The 20,894-nt window shown below is 39.8% G+C and overlaps 2 protein-coding genes across 7 annotated transcripts in view; one reads left to right on the top strand and one right to left on the bottom strand.

The window, feature by feature from the left end:
* NCK1 (NCK adaptor protein 1) overlaps nucleotides 1–20,894 on the bottom strand; it is a 98,592-nt gene that overhangs the window by 54,478 nt on the left and 23,220 nt on the right. Inside the window, exon 1 of one of the 6 annotated variants that reach the window (XM_049628777.1) lies at nucleotides 6,549–6,640. The exons of the other annotated variants lie outside the window; for them this stretch is intronic. The gene's annotated coding sequence lies outside the window, so the exon portion shown is untranslated. Of the gene's footprint in view, nucleotides 1–6,548; nucleotides 6,641–20,894 lie in introns of those variants that run through there. 6 annotated transcript variants of the gene reach the window in all.
* On the top strand, nucleotides 5,415–8,042 carry LOC125921304 (tripartite motif-containing protein 77-like). Its single transcript, XM_049628772.1, is given in 3 exon segments — nucleotides 5,415–6,841; nucleotides 6,844–7,534; nucleotides 7,536–8,042. Coding segments are annotated over 3 exon segments (1,416 nt in total). The 5' UTR covers nucleotides 5,415–6,327; the 3' UTR covers nucleotides 7,747–8,042.

Genomic DNA, 20,894 nt, shown 5'->3' on the forward strand with positions numbered 1-20,894 from the left:
GGCGCACATGTTGGTTGGGTATCTACTTCAGCTCAGGTCATGATCTTGCAGTTCAGGAGTTTGGGCCCCATGCCAGGCTTGCTGCTGTCTGCGCAAAACCTACTCCAGATCCTCTGTCCCCACTCTCCCCCACCCTGTTCTTCCCACTTGCACTCTCTAGCTCTCTCAAAAATAAACATTTAAAAAAAATTCTTTTAAATGTTTATTTATTTTTGAGAGAGAGAGAGCACAAGCAGGGATGGGACAGAGAGAGGGAGACACAGAATTTGAAGTAGGCTGCAGGCTCCAGGCTCTGAGCTGTCAGCACAGAGCCTGACACGGGGCTTGAACCCATGAGCCATAAGATCACGACCTGAGCCGAAGTCGGATGCTCAACCGAGCCACCCAGGCGCCCCAAAAATGAATAAACATTTTTTAAAAATTATTAAAAGAACAAAAGAAACTACAGCCTCTGAGATCTGATTCAAAGAAAAAAGGAGTATAGGAACCAATCCAGGCCTGAGAACAGAAAACCCCACACCACTCTCACATTAAGTGAAGTAATACTCCACAGGTACTTGCAAACTGTTAGATTACCACATACAAAGGCCTAGGTCTTGAGGGTTAATTCTCTTCCACCATCAGTGAGCCATCTAGCTTCCTCAGGCTATCCCTAATCTGCAGGGCTGGGAGTTGTGTCCTAGGACTATTCAAATACTAGTTTGATAAATAAGGATCTTCCAAGTCCAGGATCTGCACCTGAAAGTGACTGCCTCCTTCAACTTTGTACCCTAGGCAACGTGCTTGCCTTGCTCTAGTCTCAGCTCTGCTCTACTGCTCCTAGAAATAAAACATACTTAACAAACAAGAGTTGCCATTAAACTGCCTTGCCATTAATTATGAGTCAAGGAATGTCACATTAACTTCCTTGAAACTCCATTTTCTTATTGGTAAAATAAGAGAACTGAATCAGATTGTATCAAAAAGTCTCCTGAGTTATATCAAAACTATGATCATATCAAAACTATTAACTAAATTTCTCCTTAAATTATCTGGACTAAATAAAACCAGATCTGTATTGTGTTTTCTAATGTTTTCATCATCTTAGCCCCTTGGTATTCTAGTCTTTACTCTTTAATATACTCTTAATTACCAAATCTCTTTTAAGTGTCATTCCAAGTCATGTTTCCAAAGTTGTACATATTTCCAAAAGAATACACACAGCACAGGGGACAGTGAAACTATCATTTCCCCATGCTATATAGTACAAATAAGGTTTAGATTATACCATCACATTTAGGAACCATATTCTCCTAACATATACTAAAACATGTATGTAACGTGAAATTCAGGACATATTTAACATGCAATTAATCATAATATGAGTATTTTCACATTAACTGCTATACTTAATTCTAATTCTCCCTCATGTTCTCCATGTGCTTATGTAATTTGTATTCAAAAATATTTTCAGGGCTTTACCACTTAAGCCTTACTATTAAAATTGGCTTATATCTTTATCTTTTGGCTTATGCATGCAATAGGACCTACCAGAGAGTTACAGAGAACCAGTACACTATCACTTAAAATTCCTAGGGGTGGTGGAGCCTGGGTGGCTCAGTCAGTTGAGCATCTGTCTCTTGATTTCTGCTCAGGTCATGATCTCATGGTCGTTAAGATCGAGCCCCAAGCTGGGCTCTGTGCTGGTAGCACAGGGCCTGCTTGGGATTCTCTCCCTCTTTCCCCGCTCCTCACCAGCTTGTGCTCGCTTGCAGGCATGCTTTCTCAAGATAAATAAGTAAACATTAAAAAAAAAATTACTAGGTGTGGGGCGCCTGGGTGGCGCAGTCGGTTAAGCGTCCGACTTCAGACAGGTCACGATCTCGCGGTCCGTGAGTTCGAGCCCCGCGTCAGGCTCTGGGCTGATGGCTCGGAGCCTGGAGCCTGTTTCCGATTCTGTGTCTCCCTCTCTCTCTGCCCCTCCCCCGTTCATGCTCTGTCTCTCTCTGTCCCAAAAATAAATAAAAAACGTTGAAAAAAAAAATTAAAAAAAAAAAATTACTAGGTGTGAAAATGCTTCCTAAAGTACAGTACTTATCTACTCCGTAGACACCTCACATTTATCCCTACAAAGTTTCTGCTTCTGTGCTCTATAATTCAGTAAACAGTAACACTATCAATCTAGTTATCTGGATTAATGAAACCCTATTCAGTCAATCCCTGCATCTCAATTGTTGTCCTTTTTACCTCCTTCATAGGACTCAAATGATTCCATGTTATCTCCATTCTCACTACCATCACCTTAGTAGTAATGAAGGCATTTGCCTCCTTAAGGTGTCTCTTGCTTTCCAGTCTTATCCGCTTCCAGTTGGAAGCATTTGGTTTTCTTCTTAGGAAAAAAAAGTATCAGAAAACAAGAATTCCTTCTTTTATGTATCTGCTATCTAGACTTAAAAACTAAGTAAAAGGTCTCATATGTGTTTATTTTGAGGTATAATCTGAAAAACAAGGGAAAAAAGACTAAGAACTCTGAAACTATAATGAAACTCCCTTTTGTAAAGCTATGAGAAGATTCTGGGAAGACGGTGGCATAAGAAGCCCTCCAAATTTGGTCTCTCCACCTAGACAACAATTGTACTAGCAGAATCTGTCTAATTGAACTATTTTACAATTTTGGAGACTACCCCAAGGCTTGAAACTTCCAGAGGAAGTCTTGGACTATGAACTTTGGTTAATTTCAGTTAGCTCAGCAATGGCTAGTAGTAGCATCTTCCACTCCCCAGGCCCATGCCACGTAGCTGTACATTAGTTCCAAGAGCAGCTTTCAAGAGTCAAAATGAGCAATAAGGATCCTGTCATCCATATATCAGGGATCTGTGTTCTGACAGTTGAACAATGCTTCTGATCACTGAGGTGCTGACAGAGGCATATGCGTGCGCGCGCGCACACACACGCACACGCGCACACACACACACACACACACACACGCCAATTATGTAAGCCCTTTTCCCTCAGGCTGAAGAAAATCTAATCCACAGGGCTGGAGTCTTTTTTAACCTTCTCCTTTCAGGAGCCAGACACTAAATAACTAGTAATAGGGGTATTAAGAAAGTCACCACATATATCCAGAAAAAGGCACAAGCTCAGTGAAGACCTGAGGAAAGCTTAAGTTTATACTTCAAAGTGGTTCCTGGCACAGAGACAGTTTACGACAATAAAAACAAAAACCCAGGAAACCCTGGGGAAGAGATGATCTGATTTTCAGACTTACCACATTATTAAATTCACACATTCAGTTTTCAACAACCAATGTATCAGAAGGGATACGAAGAAACATGCAAGTATGATCCATTCAAAGGGAAAAACCAATAGTAACCATCCTGGAGAAAGACCAGCTGACAAACTCACCAAACAAAGACTTTAAACAAGTATCTTAAAGATGCTTAACTAACTAAAGAAAGTAAAGAAAATGATGTGTGAACAAAATAATAGTATCCAAAGAAATAGAAAACCTAAGAAATTCTCCAGCTGGAAAGTACAATTACAAAAAGGAAAAGTTCACCAAAGGGATTTAAAGAAAGATTTGAACGGGTGAAAGAAAGTATCAGTGAGCACGGAGACAGGGCAATTGAAATTAGCAAGCCTGAGGAACACACACACGAACACACACACACACACACGAACGAACACACACACACACACACACACACACACACACACACATCAATGAGAGAATAAAGGATCTGTGGGACACCAGGAAAAGAACCAACAGATGCATTGTGAGAGTGCCAAAAGGCAAAGAGGGACACTAAGGGGAAAAGAGATTATTTGAAGAAATAATGGCTGGGGCGCCTGGGTGGCTCAGTCGGTTGAGCGACCGACTTCAGCTCAGGTCATGATCTCATGGTTTGTGAGTTCAAGCCCCGCGTCAGGCTCTGTGCTGACAGCTAGGAGCCTGGAGCCTGCTTCGGATTCTGTGTCTCCCTCTCTCTCTGCCCCTTCCCCACTCATGCTCTGTCTCTCTCTGTCTCAGAAATAAACATTAAAAAAATTAAAAAAAAAAAAAAAAAAAACAAGAAATAATGGCTGAAAATGTCCCAAATTCGGTAACAGACATGAATTTAAACATCCAAGAAGCTCAACAAACTCCAAGTAGGATAAACGCAAGAAATCTATACTGAGATATACTATAAATGAAAATATTAAAAGAGAGAATCTTGAAAGTAACAGAAGAAGTGAATGATCACATAAAAGGGATCCTCAATAAGATCACCAATAGATTTCTCATTAGAAACTTTGGAGGATGCAGGGCACCTCGGTGGCTCAGTTGGTTAAGTGTCTGACTTTGGCTCAGGTTACGATCTCATGGATCATATCAGGCTCTGACAGCTCAGAGCCTGGAGCTTGCTTCGGATTATATGCCTCCCACTCTCTCTGCGCCCTTCCCCCACTCATGCTCTGTCTTCTCTCTCTCAAATATAAATAAAAACATTTTAAAAAATAATAAAAAAAAAAAGAAACATTGGAGGAGATAAGACAGTAAGTAGAGTTGACCCTTGAACAATGCAAGGGTTGGGACCCTTTCGCAGTCAAAAACCCATGTATTCTGGCTTCCCCAAAACTTAACAACTAATAGCCTTCTGCTGAACAAGAAACCTTACTGATAACATAAACAGTTGATTAACACATATGTTGTATGTTATATGCATTATATACAGTATTCTTATAATAAAGTAAGCTAGATGAAAGAAAATGATAAGAAAATCATAAGAGAAAACACATTTACAGTTCTGTAGTATAAAAAATCTGCATAATAGGGAGCCTGGGTGGCTCAGTCGGTTAAGTGTCCCACTTCGGCTCAGGTCGTGATCTCACATTTGTGGGTTCAAGCCCAGCAATGGGCTCCACATGGACAGCTTGCAGCCTGGAGCCTGCTTCAAACTGTGTGTCTCCCTCTCTCTCCCTCTCTCTGCCCCTCCCCTGCTTGCACTCTGTCTTTGTCTCTCAAAAAATAAAACATTAAAAATAAATTTTTAAAAACCTGCATAAAAAGCAAAGGAAACAATCAGCAAAACTAAAAGGAAACCAACAGAATGGGAGAAGATATTTGCAAATGACATATCAGATAAAGAGCTAGTATCCAAAATCTATAAAGAATTTATCAAACTCAATACCCAAAAAACAAATAATCCAGTGAAGAAATGGGCAAAAGACATGAATGGACGCTTCTCCAAAGAAGACATCCAGATGGCTAACAGACACGTGAAAAAATGCTCAACATCACTCATCATCAGGGAAATACAAATCAAAACCACAATGAGATACCACCTCACACCTGTCAGAATGGCTAAAATGAACATCTCAGGCAACAACAAATGTTGGCAAGGATGCGGAGAAAGAGGATCTCTTTTGCACTGCTGGTGGAAATGCAAACTAGTGCAGCCACTCTGGAAAACGATATGGAAGTTCCTCAAAAAATTAAAAACAGAACTACCCTATAACCCAGCAATGCACTACTAGATATTTATCTAAGGGATATAGGTGTGCTGTTTCAAAGGGGCACATGCACCCCGATGTTTACAGCATTGCTATTGACAATAGCCAAAGTATGGAAAGAGTCCAGATGTCCATCAACAGATGAATGGATAAAGAAGATGTGGTATATATTTACAATGGAGTAATACTCAGCAATCAAAAAGAAATGTTGCCATTTGCAACTATGTGGATGGAACTAGGGGGTATTACGCTAAGTGAAATTAGTCCAAGAAAGACAAATATCATATGACTTCACTCATATGAGGAATTTAAGATGATGAACATAAGGGAAGTAATAATAATATAAAAACAAGGAGAACAAAACATAAGAGACTCTTAAATACAGAGAACAAACTGAGGGTTGCTGGAGGGGCTGTGGGTGGGGAGATGGGCTAAATGGGTAAGGGGCATTAAGGAGGACACTTGTTGGGATGAGCACTGGGTGTTATACATAGGGGATGAATCACTGGAATCTACTCCTGAAATCATTATTGCACTATATGCTAACCAACTCAGATGTAAATTTAAAAATAAATAGAAATTAAATTAAAATTAAAATTAAAAAGTAACAAATCTGCATATAAGTTTACTACACAGTTCAAATCCATGTTGTTCAAAGGTCAACCATAGACTGACATATTCAAAATACTGAAATAAAAAACTGTCAACTAAAATCCAATGTTCGACAAAACTGTCCTTCAAGTTCTTGCTCAGAAAGGAAACAGCACAGATGAGAAGGGAAGCTTCTCTTGCCCTCTCCCACCCAAATCCTCCTCTTCCTGAACCTGTACAGTTTAGGTAGAGATACAGAACATGGGTTCTGGGTGGTGGGGGCAGACAGGAACAGGCAAGAGAGCTTCCCGGAGAAGACTGACAGGAAGAAACATGGATTCTACTTTTGTGCGCTGCGCCCCCAGTCTGCTTATCTGTTCCATCTGCAAGGACTATTTCACAGACCCTGTCACCATTAACTGTGGACACAGCTTTTGTACTCCGTGTCTCTGCCTCCTGTGGGAAGATCCCCAGCATCCTACCTGTTGCCCTGTATGCAGGGCAGTATCTCCATGCATGGACTTCAAAAGCATTATTTCTGCTGAGGGACAAGCTCGGGCTAAAAAAGAATCAGTTGCCAAGCAGTTACCAAGGTCTGCCAGGCAGGTGTGTTGGATACACCAAGCACTAAAGAATATCTTCTGTCCAACTGACAAGAGCCTGCTGTGTTTGCAATGCTCTCATTCGCCAGGGCATACCACTCACATACACTGTCCAGTTTCACAGGTCGCTGAGCACTGCAGGGAGAAACTTCTGATGCAAATGAAATCTATTTGGAAAAACAGAGAAATCAGAGAAATATAAACAAAGAGTACAACTTACTTAGAGTATGGCAGGGTTTTGTAAATCTAAGGATGGTGATGATCAAGGCTGAATACCCTAAGGTGTACCAATACCTCCACAAAGAAAAGCAAAAACATTTAGAGAGCCTGGCAATTGAAGGCAAGATAATTTTTCATCGCCTCTGGAGAAATGTAGCTAGAATGCTTCAAATGGGGAAACTCCTGAAAAGAATCTATGAGGAGCTGAAGGAAATGTGCCTCAAAGCAGATGTGCACCTGCTCCAGGATTTGGAAGACATCATAAAAAGGAGTCAGTTAGTGCAGGCGCACTTGCCCCAGCCTGTGGACCCACAGCTCAGTGAGTGGACAATCACTGGGATGTCTGAAAGGCTTAACAACTTCCGAGTGTATATTACATTTGATGATAACATAAGGAATTACCGTGTGCCTCTGTTTGAAGACCTGAGACGTTTGCAGTGCTGTCCTGACCAAGACCTGCGCCGCAGTCCAGCGAGTTCACAGTATAAGCCTTCCTGGGCAGCTCAGGCTGCCTTCACCTCTGGCAAATATTACTGGGAGGTGGATGTGGGAAACTCTCAGAATTGGATTAAAGGACTTTGCAGGGAATCCTGGACAAAACACCATAACTTGCTGCTCAACTCTGAGGGTATCTTTCTACTTCTGTGTCAACGTGGATAACCATTGCCGTCTCTTCTCTGCCTCCCTGCCACTGTGCCACTACATTCCAAGACCCCAGGGCTTGGTAGGGGTGTTTTTAGATTATGAATTTGGTATAGTAAGCTTTGTTAATGTTGCCAAAAGTTCCCTCATTTGTAATTTCCTTTCCTGTTCCTTTTCCTTCCCTCTCAGACCTTTCATTTGTTATGGACCCAAATGATCAGGAACAGCTCACAAACCTGACCAAGGTCTTAGCAATTTTAATAGCTGGGGAGGGTTCTATCCTGGTGACTTCTTGAGTGGGGAAAATCACTGATACCTCATGGTCTTGAACTTCATTTTACCTTCAGGAGATACATTTGCTGTATTATTTTTTAAAGTGGTGACACTGTGAAAGATGTACATTTGTCTTTTCTATTTTATTGAAATAAAAGTAATCGCTTTAAAAAAAAAAAAACACTGTCCTTCAAAAGTGAGGGAGAAATTAAGACATTCCCAGATAATACTAGACAATAACTCAAGTCATATTAAGAAATAAAGATCTCAATAAAGGTAAATACATGAGCAATCATAAAAGATGGAATTATTGAAGGGAGCCTGGGTGGCTCAGCCAGTTAAGCATCCGACATCAGCTCAGGTCATGGTCTCACGGTTCATGGGTTCAAGCCCCACATCAGCTCTGCGCTGACAGTTCACAGCCTACAGCCAGCTTTGGATTCTGTGTCTCCTTCTCTCTTTGTTCCTCCCCTGCAGGCACTCTGTCTCTCTTTCTCAAAAATAAAGATTAAAAAAAAAAATTTTAAAGATGGAATTATTGAAAATACAGTCTGCAACTCTATTTTTTTGTTTTTGGTAAGATTTAAGACACTAATAAACAATTTTTAAAAACACTAGTCTAAATTACTATTATTGTAACGTTGGTTTGTAACTCTACATTTTTCCTTTCTAGAGAATAGATGAGACTAATGCATTAAAGCCCAATTTCTGGCAATAATAATTGCAATAATATTTACCATTTACAAGAGCATAAGAGCAATGGTAAATTCTGAACCACAGAATTCAGCAGGTATGCGGTGCAGAGGTGAACTTGGGGAGTGAGGAGCAGGAAGGGAGGTGCTTTTGCGAGTGGAGAGAGGACGGAGACTGGCGGGGGGTGGGGGGAGGGCAGAGAATATGAGAAAAGCACCTCTCCCCAAAAGCAGCTGGAGAGAAAGGGGAAAACTGGAAACAGCCGCAGGGGCTAAACTAAAAAGGGAGAAAGGAGAAAGGAGAAAGGAGAAAGGAGAAAGGAGAAAGGAGAAAGGAGACGATTTAAATTCCATTAAGACTGTAAACAAGGGGAGCGCAAAGGCTGCAATTCCACAGCTTGATACCTGGCGGTGCTCTGGTGGGAAGGGCGAATCCCCAGGAACAGAGTGGGGTCCGGGAGGTTCTCAGGCCATACAGGGAAAAGCGGTTCCACTGCTGGAGGGCATTTGGTAGAGACTGTTGAAGCCACCTGATCCCAGCAGACCCCAGAAAACGGCCACATTCGATGCTGCTGGAACAAGGTCGTTAAGGGTGAAGCCTGGTGCCAGATGTGTGTTGTGATTTTCCATAATCCCTGAAACGCTGCTGCTACACTATCTAGTGAACTTTTTCTGGGGCGGGCTGGCACCTGGCCACAGTCTCGTGGCACTGGCAGCAGCAGGGTCCAGCAAGCATTCCTGGGTGCAGCCAACATTCAACCATTGCTCATTCAGCCATTGCTCGGTGAGACCCTTCCCGCAGAGGGGCAGAATGGGTCAAAGCCACAGTCCTTCAGAAGTAAGGGGGCGGGGAAAACAGCCGCATCTGAGACAAAACTCAGGAGAGAGGTACTGCCTGGCGCCTGGTCACGGACAGTGAAAAAGCAGGAGTGGACGAAAGGCGAAGACAGCGGATGAGTGTACAACTGCTGATCCGGGAGAACAGAGCTCCAAAACTAGAGACTGGGCAGCTGGGTGGTGCCATTTTCACTGCTCCCACACATGCGCAAACGCACCTACAGCACCGCAACACTCTACCCGCAGTAGGCTAGCAGCACCATCTAGTGGAAAGCGGAGCCATTAAACTGAGCCCCGCCCAACTGGGCCAACTTCGCTCTTCAAGAACACAAGTCTCACTGCCTGCCTAGTTTATGGACTATGAAGCGCTACACAGTCTGACCTCTAAGGGAAAACGAAGTAATTTCGGTCGTACTTCAATCTGTTAGCAGGTTCATCTATTCAATTTTTTTTTCTCTTTTACACTTCTTTTTCTTGAATACAGAAAGAGAAAAAATTCATTTTTATTTTCAATTTTTATTAAAAATATTTTTCTTTAATTTTTATTACTATATTTTTATTTTTGTGTAAATTTTTTCAAATTCTACTTTACTTCCATCATTTTATGTTAGTCTACTTCAGTGTATTCAACTTTTCAAATTTTCAAACGACTTCCTTTTTTTTCTATTTTGTCCTTTTTTCTCTTTCTCGTTTCTTTTTCTTGAATACAGAAAAAAAAATTCATTTTTATTTTTAATTTTTTTAAAAATATTTTTATTTTTTTCTACTACATTCTTCCCTTTGCGTACATTTTTTCAAATTCTATTTTACTCCCATCATCTCATTTTAGTGTACTTCAGTGTATTCATTTTTTCAGATTCTCAAATGACTTCCTTCCACCCCCCATTTTTCCCTCTAATCTGTCAAACCACTTTCAACACCCAGACCAAAACACACCTAGGATCTAGCATCATTTATTCGATTTCTGTGTGTGCGTGTGTGTTTTTAATATTTTAATTTTAATTAAAATTTTTCTACCTCATTAATTTCTTTTCTCCCTTCAAAATTACAAAAATGAAGGAATTCACCCCAAAAAAGCACGAAGAAATGACAGCCAGGGATTTAGCCAACAAAGATACAAGCAAGACGTCTGAACCAGAATTTGGAATCATGATAATAAGAATACGAGCTGGAGTCAAAAATAGATCAGAATCCCTTTCTGCAGAGATAAAAGAAGTAAAAAACAGAATGAAATTAAAAATGCGATAACTAAGCTGCAATCACGGGAAGAATGCAGCGGCGGCAAGGATGGATGAGGCAGAAGAGATAATCAGTGATACAGAGGACAAACTTATAGGGAATAATGAAGCAGAAAAGAAGAGGGAGATTAAGGCAAAAGAGCACAATTTAAGAATTAGAGAAATCAGTGACTCATTAAAAAGGAACATCAGAATCATAGGGGTCCCAGAAGAGGAAGAGAGAGAAACAGGGGTAGAAGGGTTATGTAAGCAAATCATAGCGGAAAACTTTCCTAACCTGGAGAAAGACACAGACATCAAAATCAAGGAAGCACAGAGGACCCTCATTAGATTCAACAAAAACCGACCATCAACAAGGCATATCATACTCAAATTCACAAAACACTCAGGCAAGGAGAGAATCAAGAAAGCAGCAAGGGAAAAAAAGTCCCTAACCTACAAGAGAAGATACATCAGGTTTGCAGCAGACCTATCCACAGAAACTTGGCAGATCAGAAAGGAGTGGCAGGATGTATTTAGTGTGCTGAATCAGAAAAATATGCAGCCAAGAATTCTTAATCCAGCAAGGCTGTCATTCAGAATAGGAGGAAAGAGAAAAAGTTTCCCAGACAAACAAAAATTAAAGGGAGTCTGTGACCACTAAACCAGCCCTGCAAGAAATTTTAAGGGGGACTCTTTGAGGGGAGAAAAGATGAAAAAAAATATATATATATGTATCGATATATATATCGATACATATATATATATGTATCGATATATATACATATCAAAAGCAACAAAGATTACAAAGGACCAGAGAACACCACCAGAAACTCCAACTCTACAAGCATCATAACGGCAATAAATTCATCTTTCAGTACTCACTCTAAACATCAATGGACTCAATGCTCCAATCAAAAGACAAAGGGTAACAGAGTGGATAAGAAAACAAGATCCATCTAGATGCTGTTTACAAGAGACCCACTTTAGACCTAAAGACACCTTCAGATTGAAAGTAAGGGGATGGAGAACCATCTATCATGCTAATGGTCAACAAAAGAAAGCTGGAGTAGCCATACTTATATCAGACAATCTAGACGTTAAATAAAGACTGCATCAAGAGATGCAGAAGGGCATTATATCATAATCAAGGGGTCTATCCACCAAGAAGACCTAACAATTGTACACATTTATGCGCCAAATGTGCGAGCACCCAAATATATAAATCAATTAATCACAAACATAAACTCATGGATAGTAATACCATAATAGTAGGAGACTTCAACACCCCACTCACAGCAATGGACAGATCTAATGAAAAAATCCACAAGGAAACAATGGCTTGGAATGATACACTGGACCAGATGGACTTAACAGATATATTCAGAACATTTCATCCTAAAGCAGCAGAATGCACATTCTTCACGAGTACACATAAAACATTCTCCAGAGAAGAGCACATACTGGGACACAAATCAGACCTAAGTAAGTACAAAAAGATCGAGATCATACTGTGCATATTTTCAGACCACAACACTAAGAAACTCGAAATCAACCACAAGAAAAAAGTTGGAAAGGTAACAAATATTGGAGACTGAAGAACATCCTACTAAAGAATGAATGGGCTAACCAAGAATTTAAAGAGGAAATTAAAAAGTATATGGAAGTCAGTGAAAATGATAACACCACAACCTAAAACCTCTGGGACGCAGCAAAGGTGGTCATAAGAGGAAAGTATATAGCAATCCAGGCCTTCCTAAAGTAGGAAGAAAGATCTCAGATACACAACCTAACCTTACGCCTTAAGGAGCTGGGAAAAGAACAGCAAATAAAACCCAACACCAGCAGAAGACAGGAAATAATAAAGATTAGAGCAGAAATTAATGCTACCGAAACAAACAAACAAAAAAAAAACCAACAGTAGAACAGATCAATGAAAACAGAAGCTGGTTCTTTGAAAGAATTAACAAAATTGATAAACCACTAGCCAGTTTGATCAAAAAAAAAAAAAAAAAAAGGACCCAAAAAAATAAAACCAAGAATGAAAGGAGATCACAACCAACACAGTAGAAATAAAAACAATAATAAGAGAGTATTATGAGCAATTATATGCCAATAAAATTGACAATCTGGAAGAAATGGACAAATTCCTAGAAACATATACACTACCAAAACTGAAAGAAGAAGAAAAAGAAAACTTGAACAGACCCATAACCAGTAAGGAAATCAAATTAATAATCAAAATCTCCCAAAAAAACAAGAGTCCAGGGCCAGATGGCTTTCCAGGGGAATTCTACCAAATATTTAAGGAACAGTTAACACCTATTCTCTTGAAGCTGTTCCAAAAAATAGAAAGGGAAGGAAAACTTCCAAACTCTTTCTAGGAAGCCAGCATTACCTTGATTATAAAACCAGAGACCCCACTAAGAAGAACTATAGACCAATTTCCCTGATGAACATGGACACAAAAATCCTCAACAAGATATTAGCCAACCGGCTTCAACAATACATTAAAAAAATTATTCACCATGAGCAAGTGGGATTTATACCTGGAATGCAGGGCTATTTCAATATCCACAAAACAATTAATGTGATTCATCACATCAATAAAAGAAAGGACAAGAACCATATAATCCTCTCAATAGATGCAGAGAAAGCATTTGACAAAATACAGCATCCTTTCTTGATAAAAGCCCTCAAGAAAGTAGGGACAGAAGGAGCATACCTCGAGATCATAAAAGCCATATATGAACGACCCAGCGCTAATATCATCCTCAATGGGGAAAAACTGAGAGCTTTCCCCTTACGGTCAGGAACAAGACAGGGATGTCCACTCTCGCCACTGTTATTCAACACAGTATTGGAAGTCTTAGCCTCTGCAATCAGACAACACAAAGAAATAAAAGGCATCCAAATCAGCCAGGAGGAGGTCAAACTTTCACCCTTCGCAGATGACATGATACTCTATATGGAAAACCCTAAAGATTCCACCAAACAACTTCTAGAACTGATTCATGAATTCAGCAAAGTTGCAGAATACAAAATCAACGCACAGAAATCGGTTGCATTCCTATACGCCAAGAATGAAGCAACAGAAAGAGAAATCAAGGAATCGATCCCATTTACAGTTGCACAAAAAAACAGAAAATACCTAGGAATAAATCTAACCAAAGAGGTAAAAAATCTATACACTAAAAACTATAGAAAGCTTATGAAAGAAACTGAAGACGACACAAAAAAATGGAAAAAGATTCCATGCTCCTGGATAGGAAGAACAAATATTGTTAAAATGTCAATACTACCCAAAGCAATCTACATATTCAATGCTATCCCTATCAAAGTAAAATCAGCATTCTTCAGAGCTAGAATAAATAATCCTAAAATTTGTATGGAACCAGAAAAGACCCCAACTAGCGAAAGTGATCTTGAAAAAGAAAACCAAAGCAGGAGGCATCACAATCCCAGACTTCAAGCTATACTACAAAGCTGTAATCATCAAGACAGTACGGTACTGGCATAAGAACAGACACTCAGATCAATGGAACAGAACAGAGAATCCAGAAATGGATCCACAAACATATGGCCAACTAATCTTTGACAAAGCAGGAAAGAATATCCAATGGAATAAAAACAGTCTCTTCAGCAAGGGGTGCTGGGAAAACTGGCAGCGACATGCAGAAGAATGCACCTGGACAACTTTCTTACACCAGACACAAAAACAAACTCAAAATGGATGAAAGATCTAAATATAAGACAGGAAGCCATCAAAATCCTCGAGAAGAAAGCAGGCAAAAACCTCTTTGACCTTGGCAGCAACTTCTTACTCAACATGTCTCTAGAGGCAAGGGAAACAAAAGCAAAAATGAACTATTGGGACCTCATCAAAATAAAAACCTTCTGCACAACGAAGGAAACAATTAGCAAAACTAAAAGGCAACCGACAGAATGGGAGAAGATATTTGCAAATGACATTATCAGATAAAGGGTTAGTATCCAAAATCTATAAAGAACTTATCAAACTCAATACCCAAAAAACAAATAATCCAGTGAAGAAATGGGCAAAAGACATGAATGGACACTTCTCCAAGGAAGACATCCAGATGGCCAACCGACACATGAAAAAATGCTTAACATCACTCATCATCAGGGAAATACAAATCAAAACCACAATGAGATACCACCTCACACCTGTCAGAATGGCTAACATTAACAACTCAGGCAACAACAGATGTCAGTGAGGATGCAGAGAAAGAGGATCTCTTTTGCATTGTTGGTGGGAATGCAAGCTGGTGCAGCCACTCTGGAAAATGGTATGGAGGTTCCTCAAAAAACTAAAAATAGAACTACCCTACGACCCAGCAATTGCACTACTAGGCATTTATCCACGGGATACAGGTGTGCTGTTTCGAAGGGACACATGCACCCCAATGTTTATAGCAGCACTATCAACAATAGCCAAAGTATGGAAAGACCCCAAATGTCCATCCACAGATGAATGGATAAAGAAGATGTGGTATACATATACAATGGAGTATTACTCGACAATCAAAAAGGAATGAAATCTTGCCATTTCCAACTACGTGGATGGAACTGGAAGGTATTATGCTAAGTGAAATTAGAGAAAGACAAAAATCATGACTTCACTCATATGAGGACTTTAAGGAACAAAACAGATGAACGTAAGGGAAGGGAAACAAAAATAATATACAGGGAGGGGGACAAAACAGAAGAGACTCATAAATATGGAGAACGAACAGAGGGTTACTGGAGGGGTTGTGGGAGGGGAGATAGGCTAAATGGGTAAGGGGCACTAAGGAATCTACTCCTGAAATCATTTTTGCACTATATGCTAACTAATTTGGACGTAAACTTTAAAAAATAAAAAAATTAAATTAAAAAAAATTAAATTAAATTAAAATTTAAAAAAGCGTAAGAGGCACCTGGGTGGTCAGTCAGTTGAGCGTCCAACTTCGGCTCAGGTCATGATCTCACAGTTCATGAGTTCGAGCCCCACTCTACGCTTGCTGTTGTCAGCCAGAACCCACTCTGGATCCTCTGTCTCCCCCTCTCTTTGCCCCTCCCCTGCTCACGCTCTCTCTCTCTCTCTCAAAAATGAATAAACATTTTTAAAAAAGAGGAAAAAAGAAGACATAACTAAGTGGAAAAACATCCATGTTTATAGACTGGAAGACTTAAAACTGTTAAGATGTTAAGATGTCAAGATGTCAGTCAATACTATCCAAAGCAATCTAAAGATTCCATACAATTCCCAGAATTGCAAGAAAAAAATTAATCTTCAACCACTGCATGAGTCTCTAATTTTGTTATATTAAAAACTGATAGACAAAAAGTCAAAAAATAAATAAGGATATAGAATACTTGACCAGTAAAATGAGTAAATCTAATCTGACAGCTGTATAGAGAATCTTTCAGCAAACAAAAAAATAAGGATATAATTATGTTCAAGCAAACTAAGAACACTTTCAAAAATTGATCATGCATTAAGAGTCACAAAGACACAAAATAATTTCAAAGAACTTATACCTAAGACTATACTCTCCACCCATAATATAATATTGATATTGCCAATAAAACATTTTTAAATGTTTGGAAACTTAAAAAGGGACTCCTAAACAAACCAAAAACAAAAAAAGAAAACCACACTAGAAATGATAAAATAAGAACTGAGCAACAATAAAAGTACTACATTATCAAAATGTGTAATTCAACTCAAATTATAGCCTTCTTGTACATGTAACTAAACAGCATGAATGAATATGCTTAACTAAGACATTTTTTAAAAATATTTATTTTTGAGAGTGGAAAAGGGGCAGAGACGGGGACAGATGATCTGAAGCAGGTCCCCACTGACAGGAGAGAACCCAAGGTGGGGCTCGAACTCATGAACCGTGAGATCATGACCTGAGCTGAAGTCTGACGCCTAACCAACTGAACCACCCAGGCACCACTTAACTAATACATTTTAAATCAAGAAACGAGAAAAAGACAACTAAGTAAATCAAAAGAAAGCAGAAGTGTATTAGTCATGTTTTTTTTTTTTTTTCTATATTTATGATGGTCTGACATAGCAGGGTCCTTTGGACCCAGAGAGGGACTCTCCCTCCCAGGTTTACCTAATGCCTAGATGACAATTTGCCTGAGAGCACATTTCTGATACATAACCAAGTAATCCAAAGCCTATACCCCCTACCTATCATCTCCTTTCAAAAATTCTCACATACTAAACCTGTATTCCCACTGTTCTAACTCACCCTGGGGCCAGGTACTAGACAGCCAGAGACAAATCCTATCACCCAGAGCTATAAATTATTCAAATTATCCAAACCTCAACTTGCTCAGGCTTGCCTACCCTGCCTCATCCATTCCTTCCCGCTTAACCACAATAAAGGCTCTGGACATGCTTTCCCCTTGCTCCTTCTGCCTCCTGACCAACCTTGGTGCTTCTCCATGTGGCACCATGATGTGGCATGGAATGCTGTGTCTCCAGTTGCTAGGAAACTGAGAAAAACCTTCTTCCTTCTGACAGTCATTTCTATTCTGTGGGTCTTACTCTACCTGATTAAAACATCCTGGTTATATTTCAAGATAATCCCAGAGAAGGGAAGAATTTCTCAAACCTAAGAATCAAAAATTATTACCTAAAAGGAAATAAACATGGAAAAGATTGAAAAATGAGTACATTAAATCCTCTTCTTTCCTTCAAATAAGTTGAGAGACTTAATCTACACTGATTTTAAGTGCAGAGTTTAATAAGGGGTGCCTGGGTGGCTCAGTCAGTTAAACATCCGACTTCAGCTCAGGTCATAATCTCACAGTTTGTGAGCCCAAGCCCCATGTCAGGCTCTATGCTGACAGAGCAGAGCCTGGAGCCTGCTTGGAGTTCTGTGTCTCCCTCTTTCTCTGACTCTTCCCCACTCACACTCTCTCTCAAAAATAAATAAATATTTTTAAAAATATTTTTTTTAAAAACAGTATAGAGTTTAATGAGTCTTTTTCTGGAGGGGGGGGGGTGATCAAACCATTTTATTGAGGAACTTTGGAGAAAGGTTCAAGGGGAGGAGGACAAGGAGATCGTTATGTCCCTGGCCCAGGCAGATCTTCCCAGCTTCGCAGTCGCTGAAAGATCTAATGAATCTTAATAAATGTACAAAATACATTTTGTGTTACATTTGTGTAACTTATACCACAATGAAGCTCTAAAACATTTTTATCGCTCAAAAAGTTCCCTTGTGCCCCTTTATAGTCAATCCTCTCCCCCTAGCAACTACTGATGGGCCTTCCGTCACTATAGTTTGCCTTTTCTTGAATTCCTTATAAATAAAGTCATACAAGTGACCATATTAAAATTTAAAACTCACGTTCCTCAGATCCTTGTTATCAAAAACATCAATTTACTTTTTGAAAAATATAATAAAAAAGCTTACTAAAACTGAAAAAATTCTAGTAGGATTAGGATCACTGCAAAATACACACAGCAACTTATCAGACATAAAGCTGATCAGGTGGCGTAATGGGGTTGGGACTCTAGCACTGTGGAAGGCAGCAGAATTTACACTTACTTAAATGATATTGCCTTCCCTATCCAAAGTGTCCCTCAACAGTACCTCTGCCCAGAACCATCGTCCAATGGCTTCAAAATGCTTGCTTTATCAAAATCCATCTCAACATCACCCCAAACCAAAAGATCTATTTAATGGTGAAGCATATGACCATGGCATCCAGTGGTCCTACCACATATAACATCACCAAGAAACTGTCAGACTAATAAAATGATGGAATGGTATACTAAAAGTTCAGCTAAACAGTCACCTTGTTGGTCTCCTAGGATGCAGTATATGCACTGAACCATTAGCTATGGTGTTATATCCCTAATATCTAGGATACATAAGTCCAGAAACCAAGGGGCACAAGTTGGATCGACACTTTCCACCATCAATGCCAGTAACTCACTTGTGGAATCTGAGTTTCCCCTTCCCATGATTTACAACTTCTCATATATTAGAAGTCCTGAGGGTACTGCTTCCACCAGAGGACAGTGAGGGTTCCATTAAACTAAAAAGGTATGACCACTACTTGGTCATTTTGGGCTCCTCATGTTGATAGACTAGCAGGCAAAGGAAGGAAAAACTATACTAGCAATGATAACTGACTCTGATTGTCATTAGGAGTTGTACACAACTGGGGTAGGGAACAGTCTGTCTGAAACTCAGAATGTTTCCATACTTGGTATTACAGTAAACAGAATGTTGCAGCAACCATGGCTCAAAAAGGGTAAGGCAACTAAAGGCTCAAATCCCTCAAGAATGAAAGTCTAGAAGTCACAAGCAACTTAAAGTAGCTGAACTGCTAGCCTAGCATAAGGGAAATAGAGAATGGGTGGTGAAAGAAGGAAATTATGAATACTTATTCCTGCTTCAATAACAGATGCAGCAGCAGGCAGTACTAGCTTGCACCAGTAACCCTTCTTAAATTTCTGTTGAAGAGCCTGCAGTGAATTAGATCCAAGTAGATCTGAGCAGAGCAAGAAGTAGATTTGTGGTAATTTGCTAAACAGCAGTAGGAAACTAATACACTAGCATCAAAGGATAGGCCAACAGCAAGAGGTGGATTCTGTCAGAAAGCTCTTCTATTTCACCTTCATGCTGTCGGTCTCTCCTTTGATGCTAGCTCTAACAGTAGTCTCCTACTGCTGTGTAACAAATTGCCATATATTTAGTGGCTTAGAACACAAATTTGTTATCTTAAAGTTCTAAAGATAAGAATTTCAAAACAGGTTTCACAGAACTACAAAGTCTGCATTCCTTCAGGAACTGTAGGAGAAAATGCATTCCTTGTCTATACCAAACTCTAGAAGCTGCCTATACTCCTTGGCTCTCAGCCACCTCATGACAAATCTCTGTTTCCATTATCATATCTCTTTCTTAGACTGACATTTTTGCCTCCCCCTTATAAAACAAAGCTCTTTGTGATTACACTGGGCCCACCCAGATAATTCAGGAAAATCTCACTATCTACAAAGTCTCTTTTGTGACATATTCACGGGTTTAGAGGATTAGGATATAGACATCTTTGGGAGATCATTATTCTGACCACCACACCTGTCATAAGCTCAGGCTAATGGTTCCAGGTAAGTTTTGACTTATTCCCCACACAGAACACACTGGGATTCGTTTGCTTTCTGCTCTGGGGCTCTTTTGAGGCCATGAAGTGAGACAGCACAAGGAACCAACCCACTTGGCTGGCTCTTGTGTGGAATCTTAAAGTGGTGAAGAGAAGGCAAAAGATTTTATACTACCCCAGGGCAACTGCCAACTAATGGAGAACAAAAGCAGGCAACAGTTTACTCCTGTCCATCCATGAGGAGACAATTTGAGAAGCACCTATATTCTCAGAAGTTCCCACTACAACTGAGCCCTAGTTGCCACAGCAGTGAGTAATTCAATAATACATTCTTGTACTAGCTTTCCTTCTTATTTACCCTGGTCCTTTATTCTTGTTCCCTAGGATCACCTGTCAAATAAATTACCTGCACATAACTCCTTGCTTTTAGACTACTTTAGGGGAGATGGTGGGGAGGAAAACTAGTGAACACAGTTAGGTAAAGAGTTTTAGACACATCAATGGGAAACACAATGATTTAATAAAATGAAAGCTATAGGGGCGCCTGGGTGGCTCAGTCGGTTGAGAGTCCAACTTTGGCTCAGGTCATGATCTCACTGTTCGTGAGTATGAGCCCCACGTCGGGCTCTGTGCTGACAGCTTGGAGCCTTGAGCCTGGAGCCTGGAGCCTGGAGCCTGGAGCCTGGAGCCTGCTTCGGATTCTGTGTCTCCTTCTCTCTCTGTTCCTCCCCTGCTTGCGCTCTGTCTCCCCTTCTCTCAAAAATAAAGATTTTTAAAAATTTAATTGATAAATAAATAAATGAAAGCTATATGCAAAGTAAGGGATCTAGTCTTGATACTATCATTCTAAAACGGAGTCAAATCTCTTCGCCAAATTTTATTTATCAATTGAAAAACAAATAGTTTAACTTCTATGATTATAGTTCATTTCACCTCCAATTTTTTTATGATACAATGTACAGCATTAAGACTGCTTAAAGAGGACAAGAGAAAGACAGAGTTGTGAGATTATCACCAAAGAGGCCATCCAAGGAAATTTTTGAAATAAGCCAGTCAGAAGGTAATGTGGTTTGGATTTGAAAAGCAACAGAGAAACCAGAACCTTCATATACTGCTAGTGGGAATGTAAAATGGTACAGCCAATTTGGAAAACAGCTCAGCAGTTCCTCAAAGTCTAAACATAGTTAACCTTTAGCCTAGGAATT

This window comes from Panthera uncia, chromosome C2 (genome assembly GCF_023721935.1).
Source record: "Panthera uncia isolate 11264 chromosome C2, Puncia_PCG_1.0, whole genome shotgun sequence".
Taxonomy (NCBI): domain Eukaryota; kingdom Metazoa; phylum Chordata; class Mammalia; order Carnivora; family Felidae; genus Panthera; species Panthera uncia.